The 20,034-nt window shown below is 47.1% G+C and overlaps 8 protein-coding genes across 8 annotated transcripts; 4 read left to right on the top strand and 4 right to left on the bottom strand.

Moving 5' to 3' along the window:
* Positions 1-210: 210 nt before the first annotated feature.
* N7483_008605 (uncharacterized protein) lies at positions 211-823 on the top strand (the record flags this gene model as incomplete). Its single annotated transcript, XM_057092032.1, has 2 exons — positions 211-400; positions 492-823. 2 exons carry the CDS (start codon positions 211-213, stop codon positions 821-823), a joined length of 522 nt encoding a protein of 173 aa, XP_056943206.1.
* Positions 824-1,613: 790 nt separating this feature from the next.
* Positions 1,614-3,462, top strand: N7483_008604 (efflux pump antibiotic resistance protein; the record flags this gene model as incomplete). The annotated part of the gene is made up of 5 exons (XM_057092031.1): positions 1,614-1,790; positions 1,859-1,888; positions 1,965-2,091; positions 2,195-2,398; positions 2,462-3,462. 5 exons carry the CDS (start codon positions 1,614-1,616, stop codon positions 3,460-3,462), a joined length of 1,539 nt encoding a protein of 512 aa, XP_056943205.1.
* A 378-nt stretch (positions 3,463-3,840) lies between these two features.
* On the bottom strand, positions 3,841-6,119 carry N7483_008603 (coronin; the record flags this gene model as incomplete). Its single annotated transcript, XM_057092030.1, has 9 exons — positions 3,841-4,017; positions 4,079-4,811; positions 4,872-5,333; positions 5,392-5,495; positions 5,551-5,599; positions 5,664-5,806; positions 5,882-5,941; positions 6,002-6,030; positions 6,086-6,119. 9 exons carry the CDS (start codon positions 6,117-6,119, stop codon positions 3,841-3,843), a joined length of 1,791 nt encoding a protein of 596 aa, XP_056943204.1.
* Positions 6,120-6,791: 672 nt separating this feature from the next.
* On the top strand, positions 6,792-9,722 carry N7483_008602 (putative kinesin family protein (KlpA); the record flags this gene model as incomplete). The annotated part of the gene is made up of 5 exons (XM_057092029.1): positions 6,792-6,809; positions 6,868-6,997; positions 7,058-7,876; positions 7,928-9,492; positions 9,546-9,722. 5 exons carry the CDS (start codon positions 6,792-6,794, stop codon positions 9,720-9,722), a joined length of 2,709 nt encoding a protein of 902 aa, XP_056943203.1.
* Positions 9,723-10,157: 435 nt separating this feature from the next.
* On the bottom strand, positions 10,158-11,866 carry N7483_008601 (translation initiation factor eIF-2B subunit family protein; the record flags this gene model as incomplete). The annotated part of the gene is made up of 2 exons (XM_057092028.1): positions 10,158-11,616; positions 11,736-11,866. The coding sequence occupies 2 exons, from the start codon at positions 11,864-11,866 to the stop codon at positions 10,158-10,160; spliced, it is 1,590 nt and encodes a 529-aa protein (XP_056943202.1).
* A 1,030-nt stretch (positions 11,867-12,896) lies between these two features.
* N7483_008600 (phosphoribulokinase/uridine kinase family protein) lies at positions 12,897-13,619 on the bottom strand (the record flags this gene model as incomplete). Its single annotated transcript, XM_057092027.1, has 1 exon — positions 12,897-13,619. The coding sequence occupies one exon, from the start codon at positions 13,617-13,619 to the stop codon at positions 12,897-12,899; it is 723 nt and encodes a 240-aa protein (XP_056943201.1).
* Positions 13,620-14,362: 743 nt separating this feature from the next.
* On the bottom strand, positions 14,363-16,230 carry N7483_008599 (uncharacterized protein; the record flags this gene model as incomplete). Its single annotated transcript, XM_057092026.1, has 5 exons — positions 14,363-14,723; positions 14,778-15,316; positions 15,386-15,505; positions 15,558-15,921; positions 16,001-16,230. 5 exons carry the CDS (start codon positions 16,228-16,230, stop codon positions 14,363-14,365), a joined length of 1,614 nt encoding a protein of 537 aa, XP_056943200.1.
* Positions 16,231-17,835: 1,605 nt separating this feature from the next.
* N7483_008598 (glycoside hydrolase family 3 protein) lies at positions 17,836-19,623 on the top strand (the record flags this gene model as incomplete). The annotated part of the gene is made up of 1 exon (XM_057092025.1): positions 17,836-19,623. One exon carries the CDS (start codon positions 17,836-17,838, stop codon positions 19,621-19,623), a length of 1,788 nt encoding a protein of 595 aa, XP_056943199.1.
* Positions 19,624-20,034: the final 411 nt, after the last annotated feature.

Genomic DNA, 20,034 nt, shown 5'->3' with positions numbered 1-20,034 from the left:
GTGCCTATCGTCATCCTCTAATGTTGAGATCATGACCATTGACGTCATCGGGTGTCCAGTTAATCTATACGAAGTTAAATATGACAACAATTATATCATTCCCGGTTTTAGAGGGTGATATATATGTATATTTACTCCCAGTTCTCTCTGAAGTGATCCTCTTATCTTATACTGACGTCTGAAAATCCGACGAAGCATACCGGTATCAAGATGAGCATTCCTAATAGCGTCCAGCAACTATTCTCTGGTGGGAACACCCAGAGCCAAGAGAAACAAACATACAAAGAATGGCTCCAAGAAGCATACAACAATGGATACGAGAGATGGATGCCCTGGATCGAAGACCAGTATCTGAAGTGGTTTGGAAAGGGTGATAACAAAGTGTCCTATGCGACTAAAGGTAACTCTGTCTACCAAAAATCTTACACCGTCGATTCTATGAATCCATGTTCCCATGTGTGCAAATGGTACTGACATCTTCTGTATGATAGACTCACTCTCCAAGACAAAGGTCACTGGTGTTAACCAAGTCGATCAACTCCAAGACGACACGAACAATCTCCTCGGGAATCAACTTGGCGATAAAGGACTACTCAAGCCTGTTGGTCAATTTGTCTCCAAGGAAGGAGTTAATCGCGCTGAGAGGAATGGCAAAGATGAGAATGGGTCTTATGGAAATTTTGGCACCTTGACGGATGCTGGTTCTAAGGGTATTAATACCCTTGGTTCAGGTGTGGCTCAAGGTGCTGAGTCTGCTAAGAAGGTCACTAGTAGTGGGTTGGCGGGTATTCAAGGTCTTGTGTCTGATAAGCAGGAGGAATAAGTGTCAGCCAGTGGTATCATGATTTATATGAGTGTTTCATGGGTGAAGATATAGGATTCTTATGCGATTTGGAATGTTTGTATGTACGGAGTACTAGTAAATGCTTTGAAACGGTTAGATGCTATGGGATGTCTCAATTGATTTCATTTCAATAAGCTATTCAGGATGTTCAACTTCAGATAAATTCATTATCATGATGAAAACCTACACCATTTACTATATGATCTATCAATAGGGGCCTGGAACACGTGTATAAAGGGGTCGGCTAAAGTCCAGATCAGATGTCTTCGTCAGCTCCCGCTCGATCTCACTGGTGAAAGTCATTCAGGTTAGTCCTAATGAAGCGAACCGAGTCTCTCTCATTGGTTGTGGTGGAGTAGAATGATGTCACGTCCATGTGGTGAAGAAGATCTTGACAGTGAAAATCCTCGATTCGAGTTTAGGGGCCGCTTTTGGATAAGATTATTCCCCGCTTGCAGTCTAATGAATATGGACGGTTGGCATTAATACATTGTTCTACTCCAGAGGGCTCTGATATCGGCAAATGTGATTCTAGTGTATATCGCTTAAATAGGAATAGCGTTAGACATACACATAACCTGGATAACGTGGATTAAACCCCATTATTCAAGATCAAGTTCAAGTTTCTGCAGGCTCCTATTTTCTTCATCTTTACCACTTTTTCTTTTTCTTTTAAACTTGAATCTTTTATCCAATACACACTCATTCAACTATGTTTTCTTAATTTCTTATCTTATCCTAATTATCCGACCTTCTCCGATCGCTCATCATGTCTTCGGAAAAGGAAGAACACCGTCTTTCAATCGGTGCTCACGCCCGCGATGAGGAACTTGCCGCCAGCACGGTCCCTGAAAAGTTTGCAGAGGAAGATGTCCCTGCTGAGAATGTCACATACCAAGACAATCCTAGCAAGCAGAGAATCGTGATCATCCTGCTTGGATTAGGCGTAAGTGAAGAATTTAACCTGAACGACTCGGAGATGACTTGGATACTAATTGGTTCTCCTATATAAAGTTGTCTGTGTTTCTTGCTGCACTAGATATTGTAAGGAGCACTGCACTATCCATGAAAATGGATAATATTTCACTTCTAAGTAATTTACTAACTAAACAACTTGAAGACCATCGTCTCAACCGCTCTCCCTGAGATCGTCGCTCATTTCCATGCCTCCGACTCAGCATATTCATGGATCGCCTCCTCTTACTTACTAGCAAATGCAGCATGCGTCGGTCTATGGGGCAGATTGAGTGATATCTGGGGGGCGAAAGCTTATCCTCAGCTCCTCCATCATTCTCTTTCTCGGCGGCAGTTTGATCTGCGGATTGGCTATCAATGTCAACATGTTAATAGCGGGTCGCGCCCTGCAGGGCGTGGGTAGTGGTGGTATCACCGTGATGGCCAATATCTGTGTTTCAGATCTCTTCGACGTGCAACGACGCGCTGCTTATTTGGGCATTTTTGGCGCCACATGGGCCATTGCAGGTGCAGTGGGACCTATTATTGGCGGTGCCTTTACAACCTATGTGACTTGGAGATGGTGCTTCTATATCAACTGTGAGTCTTTGACTGGTCCCAATTCTCTCATCATGATATTTTATCAGAACTGACATTCACAAGTACCCGTCGGCGGTATTGCTTTTCTTTTCTTGATGTTCTTCTTAAAGATCGACACCACGAAGAAGAATCTACTTGATGGCCTAGCAGCTATCGATTGGATTGGTGTGGGCCTCGTCATCGCCGGAACAATCCTGCTCCTTCTTGGACTAGAATTCGGAGGTGATCAGTTCGCATGGTCTTCCGCAACAGTAATCTGCCTCATTGTCTTCGGAATTATTGCCTTGATTCTCTTCGGGATATACGAACGCTTCCCAGCTTCCCCAATAATCCCGCTAGCAGTGTTCAGCAGCCGACAAAACGTCGCACTCCTTCTCATCAACTTCTGTCACGGGGTGGTATTCATTGGAGGATGTTTCTACCTTCCAGTTTACTTCCAAAACGTCCTACTGAAAAGCTCAATAATGAGTGGTGTCCTCCTTCTTCCCCTCGTCGGCGCTTTAGCCGTCTCTTCTGGCCTGGGAGGTTGGTACATGCGCGCCACAGGCCGCTTCCGCGAGGTTATCATCTTCGGCATGTTCTTCACAACCCTTGCCTATGGACTCTATCTGAATCTTCAACCCTATGCCTCCTGGTCACGTATAGTTCTGTTCCAGATGGTTGCAGGATTGGGACTAGGTCCTAACTTCCAAGCAACGTTGATTGCTCTTCAGGCGAATGTATCGCCTACGGAGATGAGTCAGGCCACAGCTGCATTTTCCCTTGTTCGACAAATAGCCGCCTCCATTTCTGTCGTCGTGGCTACTGTGATCTATAACTACGAGGTCGCGGCTAGAAAAGCTAAATTGGTCGCGGCTTTAGGATCGACTTTAGCTGCTGAGATCGTTGCAGCGTCTACCTCTACTGCGAGCCTTACTCGAGGCTTGCCGGATGATGAACAGGATGTTATCTTCGAAGTCATCACTAAGGGTCTCTGGTATGTTTGGTTGTTCTTTCTTTGCGTATCTGCATTTGGGCTGGTTCTTGCTTGTACATTGCGAAATTTGCACAAAGCACAATCTTGAGTACTACCGTACTAGTACATAATCTAATAAAATGGAGTGTTCCATATAAATCATCTTGAACTTGAATTTTTCGTACATGTGTAGTTCCCCATCTTCAATGGCGATTCCTAATGCCAGACTTGGAAGCCTTAGAGACTAAGAGCATGAAAGTTCGTTACGAGTTACAAAAATGGAAAGAAAAATCTACTATTTTGAAGGCCAATGTATTGACAAATCCGCTAAAAAGAAACGACAGCGCATATCCACATACAGTAGTGCGCCTTCATCTGCGGCAACACCAAGAATATCAATACCGGCCCCGTAAGGTCGGTCTCACAACTCCCCAGAATACATACCACAGTAATGCTTGCGAGATATTCAACAATGGAAATTAACAACTTAGTTCAGCTTGGTCTTCAGCGCCTCAATCTCTGCAGTCAGTGTCTGCACCTGCTGGGCCTGTTCGGCAATGGTTTTGGTCTGCTCAGCAATCAAGTTTTTAATCTCTTCGATCTCCTTGGAAACAGTAGTAGTGGACACGCTGCTCTCACTGGCGGGCGACGAGGCAACGGGGGTCTATGTGAGGAGACAATTAGCATGGGAACACAGAAAGGATGAAATATAAGAGTGAACATACGACTTGGACGGAAGGAACAGGCTGGGGCTTAGTCTCAATCTCCTTGGGACGCAATGGGCTGCTGACCCGTGGCGAAGATGACTCGGCAACGGGGGAGCGAGCAGTACGCTCAACTGGTTTAGAAACCTCCTCGAAGCTGGAGTCATCCTCTTCGACGGGAGCGGTCTCTTCATCATCGGCAAACTTGTTGACCATAGCAGCCATGGAGGCACCCTGCTCCTTCATAGATGGAGCGGGACGGGTCACACGGGTGGGTTCTGGGGTAGGCTCGGGAGTAGGCTCGGGAGCAGTCTTGGGTGCCATGGGCTCGGGCTGCTTGATCTCAGGCTCGGCAACCTTGGGCGCGGGAGCATCCATAGTGCCGGTTGGCTTCTCCTGCACAGGGGAAATCTCCTTCAAGCCGTTTCCGTCAAACAGATTGGCCATGGAGATCTTGGGAGGAATGGCCTCCTTGCCAGAAAGCCAGTCTGACGGGCCCATAGCCGGGGTGAGGCCGAAGGTGGGTGGGTAGATGTCGTCCTGGAAGTTCTCAGAGCGACGAGGGACGATGAAGGAGACAGGCTCGATATAGCCATCATTAACAGTCTTGAATGCGCGAGTGACCTCATTCTCGTGCATGTTCACACCACGCTTAGGCATGAAGGCAACGCCACGCTGAGGATCGGCGGACTTGTACTCAGAAAGGAACTCGAACTTGTCGTTTTCAAGCTCAAAGTAGCGAATGTTTCCATCACTGCAAACCTATATTAGTAAAACTGAAATGTAGACAGATTGTTAGCTGTTATCAACTCACCCGCGTCCAGCCAGGTACAGGCAGTTAGTGCCATCATCCCAGAAAGGCATGGATACACCGGAGATGGAGTCCAGGGTCTTAAAGCCGTTGATGGGCTCTCGGGCCGCACGGATATCCCACAGGGCCAGTTGGCGATCACTCATCTTGGAGAAACCGGTGGTCGCGATCCGGTCGCGCTCTCCCAGCCAAACGGAACGACTGTTCTTGGCGCCTGAGTGTCCAGCACCCTCGTGTGCCGGGCGCTCCTGACGAACATCCCAGATACGGAGCTTCTTGTCGCGAGAGGTGGTAACGAGAAGAGAGCCGTTGGCACTCCACGACTGGGACTGCACAATGTCGCCAATGTTCAGGGTCAGCTTCGGTTGACCCGCCTCAATATCCCAAATCTTCACAGTGTAATCGCCCGAGGCCGTTGCCAGCACGTTTTCCGCCGCGGGGTTGAAGAGCACGTGGCCGATTTTCCTGCAAGCAAGTATTAGCATTCATCCCCAACGTCGAGATCTGAGACACGTTTGCATACTTGGGGTGACCGCTGAGCTTGCCAACAGGCGCAATGTCCTGGATGTCATCGGCGTCGGCATCGGGGCGGACAGTGAAGTTCTCTGGGACCCGCCAGAGGAAGACCTAGACCTTTAAATCAGTATCCAAATTCAAAACACCTTTTTGTGTTCGTCTATACCTTGCCGTCATCGGAACAGGAAGCGATCAAATCATCGTCGAAAGGGTTCCTGTTAAATTTCGTCTGTTTAGCATTGTATTTTGTAATTGTTTGTCTGCCGGAATCAGAATTACCAGTCGGTGTCGAGGACTACTGCGGTATGACCTCGGAATAGAGGGATGCGATCTGGGAGTTTGCCCCGTTCCTCGAGGGGAATGACAGCGAAAGCTCCACCACCACCAGCTTCCCAATTGACAGCGAGATGCTTCGGATTGACCTATTTGAGAGATTTGTTAGCCTCACGAGGGACCCTGTAGCACAGGATAAGGGGCAGTGGCGCAAGTTGACGAACCTTGATTAAGTTGGTATCCCAGGCATTTCGGGAGATTCGAAGGTTATCATAGCATTGCTCCTGTAATCATGATCAACAAAGAGATCTCGCATGGCCAGTCTTGGGAACAAATGTAGGTACCTTTCGCGTCGAGCGCCCGAAGACGTGGCCTTCCCCAAAGGTTAGCAAAGAGCTTACATCGCAGGCGCTAATATCAAGACTTACGGTACTTGGATGAACGCACAAAACGGCCGGACATGGTCGGTACCGAGCCGGGGGAAAATGGGGGTAAGAAAAAGAAAAAAGAAAGAAGCTTGAAGGAGTAGATTGAAGGAGAAGAAGCAGCTGCCCTCCAACTGCCAGGGAATGCGGCAACTGGGGCCCTTTGGGGGGTTTCAAGCGGGCCTAGTGGAGTCTGCGCCGGGATTGGATCAACGGTTTCAACCAATGCCACATCCAATTGGTCTTTAATTTCCGGGAAATTGCACTTCAAAATGTATGGAGTGTGGAGAAGGAATGAGATGAGAAGATCATGCACAATCTAATCACACAAAATCAAGTTCATGAGAAGTTCAAACAATGAAGTTGATGATCATCCTGCTCACGTGCGGTATCGGTCATGAAATCTACTGGTAATATCCACCGCCTTCGTCATCACACCGCCTTCAAGCTCACGTGATTTATATAAATACCGCTAGTCCAAAATAGGCAAATATCGTCGATGGCTGAGTCAGCTTTGTTTATCCGTCTCTCCAGAAACAGAGGAGCTTCCAGATCTCCAGCGCCTCGACCCTGTTGCATGTTCCCTACTCCTGTCGCGCATCTTTCCCCCATTGCCTAGCCGGCCATTGAGACAGTGGCTGGACGAGAATTTACTTTACTTGCCCGGATTATCTACTCACCGGTAACCTGGCGCGCTACAAATCCCACCATGGAGGACGAGAACATGGTAAACAACATCCCCATCTGGTCGCATTTGCGCAAACGCTGACATCCATGTCCCCCAGGCTCAATCCAGACCCGTGACTCGGTCGCGCATTCCTCAGGCTGGTGGCCTCCGAGAAATGAACCCTGCATCTGCTAATTCTCGGTCGGGAATCATGCCGCCTGGAACCCTTGTTGCTAAAGCAGTGTCGCGTAAGGGCGGATATAGGTCTTCTCAGGGCAAGGAGTATCGCAGCTAACGGGATTTCATAGCGACCCGTCAAAGGCCAATGACCTCTCCGGAACCGAAGAAACAAGCCCCAATCTCCCGTCCAGCATCGGCTGCATCGAAAGTACATGCGCGGGGAAACTCGTTAAATTCATCCACTGTTTCCCGGTCCGGATCGACGACTACTCGCCCAACACCCAACTTCTCCGCCAGTACTATGAGCTATGGATCCCGTGGCATATCCGGCATGCCTCGTGCTCAAACTTCGTTCGGTACTCGCAGAGCCAACAATTCGCTACAGCGCCCTACCTCATTGAACACCCACATCGAAGATAGTGCCGGAAGTATTCTTGGAAAACGAAAGGGTATGCGATCCTCTTCCTTTAGTTCTTTCCATTCTTCTGGCCCCCTTGGAACCTTGGAGAATCATTCGTGCCATAATAGTCTGCGCCGCCCAGCATCCGTCGGAGTTGAGTCTGATGAAAAGGTCTTCGATGATGACTCCTCCGACGCGAGCTTCGTTACTGCGAAAACTGCGCAAACTGCCCATCCCGAGTACAACTCAGCAATCATCCCAGTACAGGGAGCTCAACGATCCAGGCTTCCCATTCTTACCCCATCCAAGCCCTTCCGAGTCCCCAGTCCACCCCCACAAAAATCACCATCAAAGGCCCCACGGCCGCAATTTTTAAGAAAAAGCACAAAGCTGATAAATCCTGACTATCATGCAGATACCGAATGGAACCATGAATCCAAAGAGAGAGACATGTCTGAAATCTTCCAGACCTTCTTGATGAAAATGGATCAAAACGGCCAAGAAGCCTCGGGATTGAAAGACGCTGTTGAGGTCTATAAATCCCGCAGTAAGTCAATCATCCAATTTTGAGACTCACATGATGCTGACAAGGGTGCAGTTGCCGACCTGGAACGAGATCGAGACTCTCTGACCGAAACCAATGTCACTCAGAGGGTGGAGATGGAATCTATCAAGACCCAGCTTACTCTCGCTCAGAATGCCCTAGAAATTGCCCGCCGAGAGCAAGACATCGCGATTGATGACCTCGAAGGCCGCCACCGCATCGAACTTGCCACTATCAGTCACGAAAGCAAGAAAGAGAAGGAAGTGCTAGCGATTCAACATGCAGATGAGATTCGTGACCTGAAGCGCAAGTTCGAGGGCGAGATTGAAGATGAGAAAGCCAAACGGGTTCGAGAGCTTGGTAACTTAGCTACGCAATCTACCATGGATATCCAAAAGTCTCAGCTCGAGTTGAACAACAAAGAGCGCGAAATCACGACTTTGAAACGTGAGCTCGACAACATGAGGGCCGATATTGAACGTGAGCGTAAGACTGTCCATGATCTTCGACAAAATTTGGATACAGCTACCACCAACGGTGTCACCCTTGAATCCACCATTAAGGCTCTCAAAGCTCGTATCGAGTTCCTTGAAGGCGGACGCGAGGAACAGTCACAGGCATTTGAGCGATGCAACCAAGAGATGATGGATGCTCTCTCAGAGACGGACAAGATCAAGGAGAAGCTTCGAAGAGAGGAAACCCTCCGTCGCAAGCTTCACAATCAGGTACAGGAACTCAAGGGCAACATCCGTGTGTTCTGTCGTGTCCGTCCATCCCTAAATAGTGAACCGACAACCCAAATCGCACCCATGCTGTATCCCGATGAGTCTGAAGACGCAAAAGAGATCAACATCATCGGGCCCGAAGAGAAGAATACCCTTGGCGTTGTGTCTCGCAAGAACAACCCGTTCAGTTTTGATCGTGTTTTTGGCCCTTCTAGCCAGAATGCTGAGGTCTTTGATGAAATTAGTCAATTGGTCCAAAGTGCCTTGGATGGATACAATGTTTGCATTTTCTGTTATGGACAAACTGGTAGTGGTAAGACCCATACTATGTCTTCACAGGATGGTATGATCCCTCGGGCTGTTCATCAAATCTATGAGACCGCCCAAGGTCTCGAGGAAAAGGGCTGGCGGTACACAATGGAAGGCAATTTCGTGGAAGTCTACAACGAAAACCTGAACGATCTTTTGGGCAATCCAGATGACCTGGACAAGAAGAAGCATGAGATTCGCCATGACATGCAGCGAGGCAAGACTTTCATCACAGATATCACCACTGTCCAGCTCGACTCCCCCGAAATGGTCAGCAGGATTCTGAAGAACGCAGATGCCAATCGCTCCGTTGCCGCCACCAAGGCCAATGAGCGCTCATCCCGATCCCATTCCGTCTTCATCCTTAAGCTCACCGGCGAGAACCATGTCACCGGGGAGCGCAGCGAAGGCACCCTTAATCTGGTCGATCTGGCCGGAAGTGAGCGATTGAGTCACAGTCAAGCGACTGGAGAGCGCTTGAAGGAGACACAGAACATCAATCGCAGTCTGAGCTCCCTCGGTGATGTTATTGCAGCCCTGGGCCAGGGCAAAGATGGAGGCCATGTTCCGTACCGAAACAGCAAAGTAAGTTACTATGATAACGTTCTATCCAATCCATTTTCTAACTCGTTTCGCAGCTTACATACCTGCTCCAATTCTCTCTTGGTGGCAACTCTAAGACACTCATGTTTGTCATGGTTAGCCCTCTACAGGCGCATCTTTCAGAGACCTTGACAAGCTTGAAGTTTGCCACCAAAGTACACAACACCCACATTGGCACCGCTAAACGCCAGGCGCGTGTCCGTGATTCTTGAATATGATGATACCTTTTTTCGTTTTGCATATAGGTCGGATTTCCTTTGTTGGAGGTAGAATTCTTTACGATCCCGTCTTCTACCTCTGGAGTTTTGTGGATGGGCTTATGATTTTCCTCTGTTTTACCTCAACTACGCAGCCTCTGACTTTAACGTGGCCTTAGCTGGCGCTGGATTTATGGATTGTATGGATGTTAAGTAGTCGGTTCAATGAATGCACAGATAGGGCCTTCAATCTTTCTTTCGATATTCGAATACTCAAAAGCGACGTATTTCATCTTGTTGCTGTCAAATGATGGGTCAGACAGCAAGGCCATCTCTGTAAGAAAAGAATGTCCCGAGTACCAGCAATCTTCAAGATCAACCATAATGAAATCCAGTGCCAGTGTATGGCATAATATCTTAAGCAATGATTACCCGCTGACATATCCAAGATTAGACCGTGCTAAAGTACTCACTTGCCTTCATTCTCACGCTCTCTGCCTTTGCATATATCGCTGGCCGATCAAGCGTACCATTCTCACAAATATACCCATCAATAAGATCAGCAGGAACCCACTCAAAGTAGACATTCCGCACCTGAGCAGTGCAGTTGGCATTCCTGGTATGTGTGTCACACATTTCTCCAAGAAGATGGACACCTTTAATATCACTGGCAAGCCAGCTGCTCACAACTTCACCGGGATCATTCTCCTCGGCCTCATGCTGGGCTTCCGTGTCTGGCGCTACCTTTTCTAGCCCACTAAATACCAAGACCTTCACATTTGGACTAACATGTTTAGCACTGAGAACGGCTGGAAGTGACCCTGTTTTGTTGCTTATGCTTCCGGAGCTGGATATCCGATCTGCTCCAAGAAGAACAAGGTCCACATTCACAGATGCAAGAGCTGCAGAGGCATCGGTGTGGATAGTCAGATTCAAAGACTGAGTTGAAGATGGCGGGAACTTGGTTTGGAATTCGGTGATGATGGATGACGCCATGCTAGCTCCTTCAAATAAAGGTCGCGACTCAAGGATATGGAGATCTAACCTGGGTATCGAGGTTGCTGCAAAGGCATCGAGAATACTATCCCGAATGGTTGAGCTCGCAGAAAGGGTAAGGAGAGTCAGGGTCTGTGGTGGTTGTGACCCGTTGGAGCCTTGAGACAAGGAATAATGATCTTGAAGGTATGTGACGAAGGACTGTTTAATTCGCAGTGGCATTTTCCGGCGGTATTCCAAGTGATGATCGACCACCGAAAGAACTTGATCCCAACAAGCTTCGCTGATAACATCCCGGTCGAGCATTTCTCTCATATCATCAAGAGCTCCGATGAGAGCGTTCAAAGTTGCTGAACCCATGCTTTCTCGCCCATTTTTCCAAATGTGCCATGCTGCCGTGCGAGCGGTTATCCATGGAGTTGAGTCACACTTGAGATTTACGAGCACGTCTCGGAATCCTCTCAGCGCAATAGATGTCAGTTCATGTGATCCGCTGCGATGGTCTTCTTTCAGCTCCTGTAAACAATACTGCAAAGCCAAGCTGGTCTGTTCATTCATATCAATTTCAAAAAAGACTCGTCGAAAGCTTTCTGCGAGGCGAGGGACTCCGCCAAAGTGCTCCTCATCCAGTATCTCTGCCGGATTATACCATGCCCAACTCTCATGTTCCCAGTCAATTTCTATGGCCAAGGCACCGTTACTGGGCTCTTCCTGAGATTTCAAGCGAAATCCAAAAGAGTAGATAGTCCATTTTCGTCCCACTGAAGTGTCAGTGAAGGTAAATGGATTCCCATGGCGCCAGAAATCAAGTTCATTTGGAGTCAAAGTAGTTTCCTCATTTATCTCGCGCCAAGCTGCTTGGATTGGTGATTCATTTGCCTCTATACCTCCCGAAATGGGTCCTATGTGGTGTCTATTCGGTTAGCTTGTAGCTCACTGAAGAAGCTTGAACTGCATCATATGTAAAAAGAGGATGTCGGCCCCAGGTAAGATTGATAATTGGAGAGATGAAAAAAACTAAGCATAACACACTGGTAGGTTCTCACTTGGTCACTGCGCCGAAATAAAGCAACTTGCGGAGTGGCGTTGTTTTTTGAGAACTTGAAGATGAAGCAAGCCACCACGAAGCTGTGCCGTATGTTGTCTGCAGTCTGAACTGACATTTTTGGCAGTTTAGAGAAAAACAAAATTGAACGAAAAGTAATTTATGAGAGAATCTTGATAATAAGTGAAATTCTTGGTTTTGTTTGGAATGTTAGTAACAATGAAGCTTCGAGGTGGTGTCATGTCATCATCATAGAACTGCGGGCGGGGAACTTGAAGTCACTTATACAAGTCTATGTTATAGTCGTCGACATCAGGGTTGAAGTTTGGATATCCTTCAAGTTCGATGATAAATGAGAGATTACAATTCTTCCCAATTTTCCATTACTTATGATTTGAAAAAGGAAGAATCTACAAGTGACCAAACTAAAGGATGCCAACCTATACAGGCTCATGTTTCTGCAAAAGCATCCAGTATGAAGTACATCTAGCTTCACCAGAAGATGCGCGCACGTCCTTATGCCACTGTAAAAATTGCAAAGTATGACTACATAGCCATGATTTTCTCGGAATACCCTCTAAGTCATTCTACTGGACAGCTAACATCGTGAGGGAAACCAGAAAGCATTTGGAACAAATTATGGACTCACTACCAAAGTCCCAAAAGATACATTTCATCTCATATCCGGCCAGCCTAAGGAGCATACTGCAGACAATGGATCGGGAGTAGTGATTCACCGGGAATTCTGTGATAATTGTGGCAGTTTTATTCTAGAGTATGGGGTGCGTTCCAAATCAACACTCTAAATTGATGCATAGCTCCATGCTAATGACACATAGGAGATGGCGAAAGATCATTTTCGATACATTTGCTCAGGCTCACTAGACGATCCGGAGCTGTTACCTCCTAAAGGAGAATTCTTCTGCAAAAGTCGCGCAGGCTGGATGCCAGAAATCCCTAGTGAGTCCTGGATTCTTCCACAAAATTTTGATCACCTGCTAATAACGAAAGATGTGTTCCACAAGGAGGAAATCTACTAGAATTATGACATCTATTAGTATGTGACATGGGAAAATAGCACGAAGTATCGTTACTTCATAATTTTTGTCATTATTTTCGTTCAAGTTGCATGTAGTATGTCTCAGGTGCTAAGTCGTACTTGTGACCGTCACACTCTTCACTACCATATCTGGAGCCAATAATTTCTCCCTGATCGAGACTCCATTCAAATAATCATTACTATCAACCCGTCGATACCCATCTTTCAGATTCTTCTCAATTCCTGCTCGCACATGCCGTTTGGCAGTCCTATCACGAGCTTCTTGTAGATCAGCATCAACAAAAACTCGATAATCAACCAGAGAAGCTAGATCCCGCCAGCCCGGCTCATCAAGTAGAAGATAATTCCCCTCGATAATGATTACCGATGTATCCGGTGTGATTGCAATCCCGTCTTCCACTGGATCCTTGGCTTCATGATCGAATGTTGGTGCGTGTATGATGTCAGTGGTAGACCAAGCACTCCTTGATTTAGATGTGACCAAGGGAGTCTTATCAGCCCAGACACGAAGTCGTTGAATGAAGTCGACAAAACGAGCCACGTCGAATGTCCACGGGGCACCACGACGAACATAGGCTTCTGAGGAGTTCGGCATTTTATCGAGAGCTGCTCGGGATAAATGGAATCCATCCATTGAAAGAAGAGCCGCGTGACTTTGTGAGCTTTTATTTATTTGTTGGACTATCGCTTCAGCTGTGGTGGTCTTGCCAGACCCGGGTATCCCTGCAATTGCGACGAGATACCGTCGTCTTGGAGACTTTGAGGCTTGTTCCAGAATGGCATTCGCCAATCGGTGGTATTCAGAATCCATCTTTGAATTTAGTTAGTATGAAGGAAATAAGAACAAGGATTATCATTTGCATTACTCACAATTAAAATTTGCGGGAATTATAAGGTCGTGTTCGGGTATACGTAATAAGATAAGATATTAAGAGCCTCACGGCGGATCCAATCAACGCATCATGGTAAATGCCCTGTGTATAGTCTTTGTGATATTGATTGAAATCGTTGTCCACGCCCCTCAAGATGGATTCCCAGATATCCTTGTTATTTAGAGTAGTGGAGGCGCGGAGCACAGTGTCCGGAGCGGGTCACAGTACTCCGACTTAAACACACCGCAATCGGGATTGATCCGAGACGGATATTGGAGATGTCATAAATGGTACCCTGTGCTCCGTAACCTTGGAATGGGAGCAACGTTCAAAGTTTTTCGAGTTGGGGTTGAATAGCGGAGGTAGCGGTGTGGAGAGGGGCGAGTGGAGAGGGGCGAGGTTTTTCATTCCAAGGTTTCTGCGTTCTCTACTTGATATTCAACAAAGTTGGAAAAATAAACATTCTGTGGGGAATTAAATGTCTGAAAAATATCTAGCATTAAGATTCAAATGTTGGATCTGCGAAATAGTCATGGGTACCAGTTTGCACACGCTTAAGTCATTATGATTGAATTATGGTACTTTGCTGTAATAAATCTCACTGGGTAATGTTTGACAGTTCTGTTCTTGGATGTGGTATGCTATAGTCTTTCAAAGTGAAATAGACTGCACGATTGGAGCTTTAGAGAACTGTCTTGCGGAAATCCTTTGTCGCAGTCTTTCGCTCAAAGAGCTCATCAATATCTGCGATCGTGCGACCCATCATTTCCGGGACTTCCAGGTAGATTACCACCCACGCAACGACAGAAAGGAATCCAAAAATGAAGCCGACTTTACCGCCCAGGTCACCTTCATCGGTCGTGTACATATATGGCACAGAGAATCCAAACGCCCAAGTGGTAAGGAACTGGACGCAGAACCCAATGGCCTGTGTTTTAGCACGAAGCCGCAGGGTTGAGGTCTCTGATGCAACCACAGGATAAACACTACCAACACCCATAGCATAGACAAAGTTGATGACCACAATGAGACATCCAATAGTCCTGCAAAATATTAGTATCAAAGTATGGAAAGTACATCTTCGACGAAAAACTAACCAAAATATCTTTTCGGCCCCAAAACATCCCATGATGCCAATGACCAACCAGAGAACTCCAATGGCAGTGCTGGCACAAAGCATGACATTGCGTCGACCATAGACGTTCATGGTGTACCAAGAGGAGATATAACCCGGGAGAGCCACGCACAGGAGTGCAGTAGTCACATTCAGGGAGATATAGGGAGACATGCCACCCAGCTCCATAAAATAAGTGCACTGGTTCACCATAGCAACTCCGACAAAGTTCTGTAACATATTGGCGTAGATGACAACTCTAGTACGGCGCCAGTTTGTTCCTCGGAAGCATTCAATATAGCTTGGAGCTTCATCGTTAACCTGTGCTTGTCTCTCATGCTCGAGAGAGCTTTCGATCTTTGTAACTGCCTCCTCTGCTCCTTCTGAAGAGAAAATTCGGGTGTATGCGCAAATTGCTTGTACACGCTTGCCCAGCTTGGCGTAGATTGCTGGACTTTCCGGACAGAAGATGGCTGCGATGATTGAAAGCCCGGTTGGGACCAGTTCCACTGCAAATAGAACCTATTCAGAAACGAAAGTTTAGTCGCTTTCTAATTGGCTTGCTCGATGGGGATATCGGGTTAGACTTACACGGTATGAAGACGGAGTGTAGTTGAGAAGGCGAACATCAATTCCAGCGACTGCAATAATTTGACCAATGAGCTGAACCAACGTGGTTAGTGTCTGGAAGAAAAGGTGTCCGAGGGTGTTCTGGAACAGAGAGAGGTTGATAAAGCTGTGGTAATAAACACGTCCAACATACCATGGATATAGTGAAAAATGAAAGAAGAGCTCCGCGAAGCCGAACGGGAGCTACCTCGGACACATATGTCTGCGATGCCGGAAGCATAAAACCCAGACCCCAACCCAAAACCACCTTGGAGCCGGTGAAAAGACCACGTCTTGATTCTAGATCAGGCAATCGGTCCGAGAATAAAGTGAGTAAAGCACCGGCTACTGCGAAGAGTCCTCCAAGCATGATGGACCACCTCGTTCCAAACCTATCCGTGGTGAAACTGCCGCTCAATGAACCAAACATCATACCAACTGGCATCATGGTGGTCCATAGTGACAGCCACATGGCCGGAAGAAGGTATGTACCATCGGTGAGGGTTCCGAATGACTCTCTGTAGGATAATTCGTAAGCAACGGCTTGGGACTTTGAATGCGCGAGGAGGTCTGGTGGAATGAAATTCTCAAACTTACTGAAACGCCGGCATTGCTGTAACGATACCAACAGTGATGACATCAAATCCAAAAACCATTGGACTGATACTCATGAGACAGCAGTATAAGATTGCCCAGTTATTCTTCTTCATAAGCTGCCACATGGAAACGTTATCATCACTGCCGGCAGCCAGTTCCATCTCGGACTTGACAGTCCATTCCATGTGATCGCCTGTGGCCTTCTCCTCCATCTCCAGGTTTTGGGCCATTGAAAATGTGATATGTATGTGATAAGTGTTGGTGAACGCGAGGTGCAAAGAAAAGTCAAGCAGGCAAGTGGCAGGGCTATATACCCCTTCTCCTTAGTAAAAACTCATATATTGTGGCGTAAAACTTTCTTGTAAACCACGCAAGCCAGCATGAAAGGCAAATCCTTCCTTAGTACGCATATTTGGTAAACTTGCTGTCTTTGCCAATGACTACTGATCCATACTAGTAATACCGGGGAAACCTCGGTACCCCCACAGAAACCCGAGCCTTACGCGGGTGTCAAATGTCTGTAAAAATGGAAAGATCTGTATTATAATACGAGCCCATGTGCCCAGGTGGAGATAAAAACTCTGGGGTGCATGTCTATTGCAAACCTTGGAAGACGCCAACGCCTAACTAAATCCACTGCCGAGTGAGCCGCACCGAGCTGAACCAGCCAACGCCTGATCTAACTTGAAAAGACTAAGATGCATAGTACGATTCTCTTATTTCTATATTTCTTTGTTTTTTTGTCAATTTTTGAAGACGACTAGTCACTAATTGGGGCTTGTGAACATTCCAATGCAAGCAGGCCTGAGCAAAATGATTGTTAGACAACATAATTTCTTATACTAAATCTCGGCTCCACTTCAATGTTTGTAAAGAAAATATCAGTTCATACTGACAGGACCTTTGGATCTCCACATTCCGGAGCCAGATCTCTTCGGCTAATCTAGCCTGGATTTACGATTCTGGGGTACATAGATTGCAGTGTTTCTCTTTGAAATCGTTCTTAGTGTCGGCTCTCCACCGGCTCCCCGCCGGCTCCCCGCCACTCCCCCGCCTTCGTGAATTTCCAAGTCTTTGGGTATCCCCACGGTGACTCACCTGGTAATAAAGTCAACTGATGATTGTCGATTGATACTAGGCGCAATGGAATTTTGCTATACTGTTTCTTATTTGGATCTGGTGTTGCGTAGCTGTAGATAAGTCTATACAGCATATCTAGATCGACATCTGGGAGCCGCTTTGGTTCTATTCTAATCATTACTGCGCATATGTATCCCGAAAAGATGCATTTAAGCCTTGCCAAGAATCAGAATGCGGAGAGATGATTCCAAGCCAGACCCTTGTTCCAAGCCTGAACTAATCATCTCCGTAGGAATTAACAGGACTTGATACGCTTCGATGGTACCGCCACACGAATACGATGCTCTGCCTGGTCTAGAGAACATTTGAAGACACGGGTTCATCTTAGCTCCGTTTTTTACTCCAATTTACGGAGTACTCGGTATTCACAAAAGCCGATGGCAGATGCCCAGGTGGAGTTCAGCCCAAAGCCAACGCCTTTTTTTACGACAATATCATTACCGTATTCAAGTTGAATACTCAGACGATCCGAAAACCGACTGTCAGTTATCAATATAAATGCTCGGCCGGGACAAGGACACATTGTAGCTATTGTTTTGCCGAAACTCGGACACCTCTCGGTACTTTTTTATTTTTATTCCATTTTCCCATTTTCTGATTCGATTTTCACCGAACCACTTCCTTCTTTTCCCCTCTCATCATATCGTTCGCTCTAAGTCACGCCCAAACTAGAATATATTTTACACCAAGGCAAAATGAGCGAAGCAAGAGAGAGTTCAAGTTTCCCATACTGGGACCAAACACTATCGATTGACGAACGGCTAGAGGACTTGATCCAGCGTATGACGGTGGATGAAAAATGTGGATTGATGTTTCAGGACATGATTGTGATGGGAGAGAATGGCGCTCTTGCTCCAGCCCAACCTCATTTTAACATGATCAGCAATGAGGATATGGTGCGTGAGAGAAAAATGTCATATTTCAATCTTCTCGGCCCTGTTACCGATGCACGAGCAGCTGCCAAGTGGCACAACAATCTGCAACGGGTCGCGCGAAGCACACGACTGGGCATCCCCGTCACCCTATCCACGGACCCTCGCAACCACTTCACCGACAATGTGGGCACAGGCTTTGAAGCAGGTATTCTCTCCCAATGGCCAGAGAGCTTAGGCTTCGCCGCTATCCGTTCTACAGAGCTCGTGGAAAAGTTTGGCGACATTGCCCGCCAGGAATACCTAGCCATCGGTCTTCGCCTTGCCTTGCACCCCCAGGTTGATCTGGCAACGGAACCTCGCTGGTCTCGGATCGCAGCCACATTTGGTGAAGATTCAGACCTTACCTCAAGCTTGCTCAAGGCTTATATTCGTGGATTCCAAGGTACGACTCTGGGTCCGCAATCAGTGTCAACTATGACCAAACATTTCCCCGGAGGAGGTCCTCAGAAGGATGGTGAGGATCCACACTTCGATTATGGTCGAGAGCAAGTGTACCCTGGTGATAACTGGGAGGGTCACCTTCAGCCGTTCCGTGCTGCCGTTGAGGTAGGCACTGCCCATATAATGCCGTCCTATGGAATGCCAATTGGCACCAAGTACGAGGAAGTGGGCTTTGCGTTTAACAAAGGTGTCATGACTGGCCTGCTTCGGGAAGAGCTTGGCTTCCAGGGAATTATCTGCACAGACTGGGCAGTATTGAATGATAAGAGTTTCTTTGGCGAACCCATGCCTGCACGCGCTTGGGGTGTCGAACATCTCTCGGCCGAAGAACGCCTGGAGAAAGTCATAGATGCTGGATGCGATCAACTGGGTGGTGAATCATGCTCCGAGCTCCTAAGCAGCCTTGTTTCCAAGGGCAAAATCTCTGAAGAGCGACTTGACCAATCTATACGACGATTGCTTCGCGAAAAGTTCGTTCTGGGATTATTCGACTCTCCATTTGTGGATGAAGATGCTGCAGAGCGAATTGTTGGCAACCCTGAGTTTGTCAAACTAGCCAACGAGGCTCAAAGACGCAGCTACACGCTTCTGACCAATAATCAAAACGTTCTTCCTCTGGTAGCTAATCAGGGGAAAAAGTTTTATCTCGATGGAATTCCCGCTGAGGTTGCTGAAGCAAGGGGGCTGGAGGTGGTTTCCGATCCGACCTGTGCAGACATTGCTCTTGTACGCTTGAAAGCCCCATTCACGCCTCGACCAGGTGCTTTCGAATCCATGTTTCATGCTGGATCTTTGGAGTTCACCGATGAAGAAAAGGCTCGACAGGCAGCCATCTTCGCAGCTGTCCCCACCGTTATTGTGGATGTGTACGTTGATCGTCCCGCTGTTATCCCTGAAATTGTACAAGAAGCCTCTGCTCTGTTGTTCAACTACGGTGCAAGTGTAGATGCTTTCCTGGATGTTGTGCTCAGTGTCTATAGACCGGAGGGCAAACTTCCATTTGATCTTCCTTCCTCAACAGAGGCTGTATGCCAGTCCAAGTCGGATGTGCCATTCGACACCAAAGATCCTATCTTCCGGTTCGGGCACGGACTGAGCTATGAGTGATGATCGATTTTTTTCTTTTTTCAATTTTCATTCTTCATGTACAGTCAACTTCGAACTTTTTGTCACACTGACTCACGCATATACGGCACAATTTCGGCTATGGCATTGGATAGACCCACTTTGCAGCCTTTTCCATATAAAATGCGCTTTTTTATCACATTCACACTTGTCTAGTATGTATCACAGATCTTAAACAGATTAAGAACTAAATAGAAGCCCAGGAAATAGTGGAACCAATTCCGTATAACAAGTCTTGGCCTCCAATGTTTTCTATACAGGTTCATCCTCTTCCATCATTGGTCTAGTAGACCGAAAAGTGGATTCCACTATCCGCCGTCGGCCATTAGTACCGTTACCTTCATAGGGAAAAAGCTTTATATGAATTCGAAATCACTTCTACACGTGCATCTT

Source organism: Penicillium malachiteum, assembly GCF_028827825.1.
Source record: "Penicillium malachiteum strain IBT 17515 chromosome Unknown utg000004l:1.0-4883003.0:1.0-4884900.0, whole genome shotgun sequence".
NCBI classification, from domain to species: domain Eukaryota; kingdom Fungi; phylum Ascomycota; class Eurotiomycetes; order Eurotiales; family Aspergillaceae; genus Penicillium; species Penicillium malachiteum.
The sequence above is the reverse complement of the archived record's forward strand: the minus strand, read 5'-3'. Positions and strand labels throughout refer to the sequence as shown.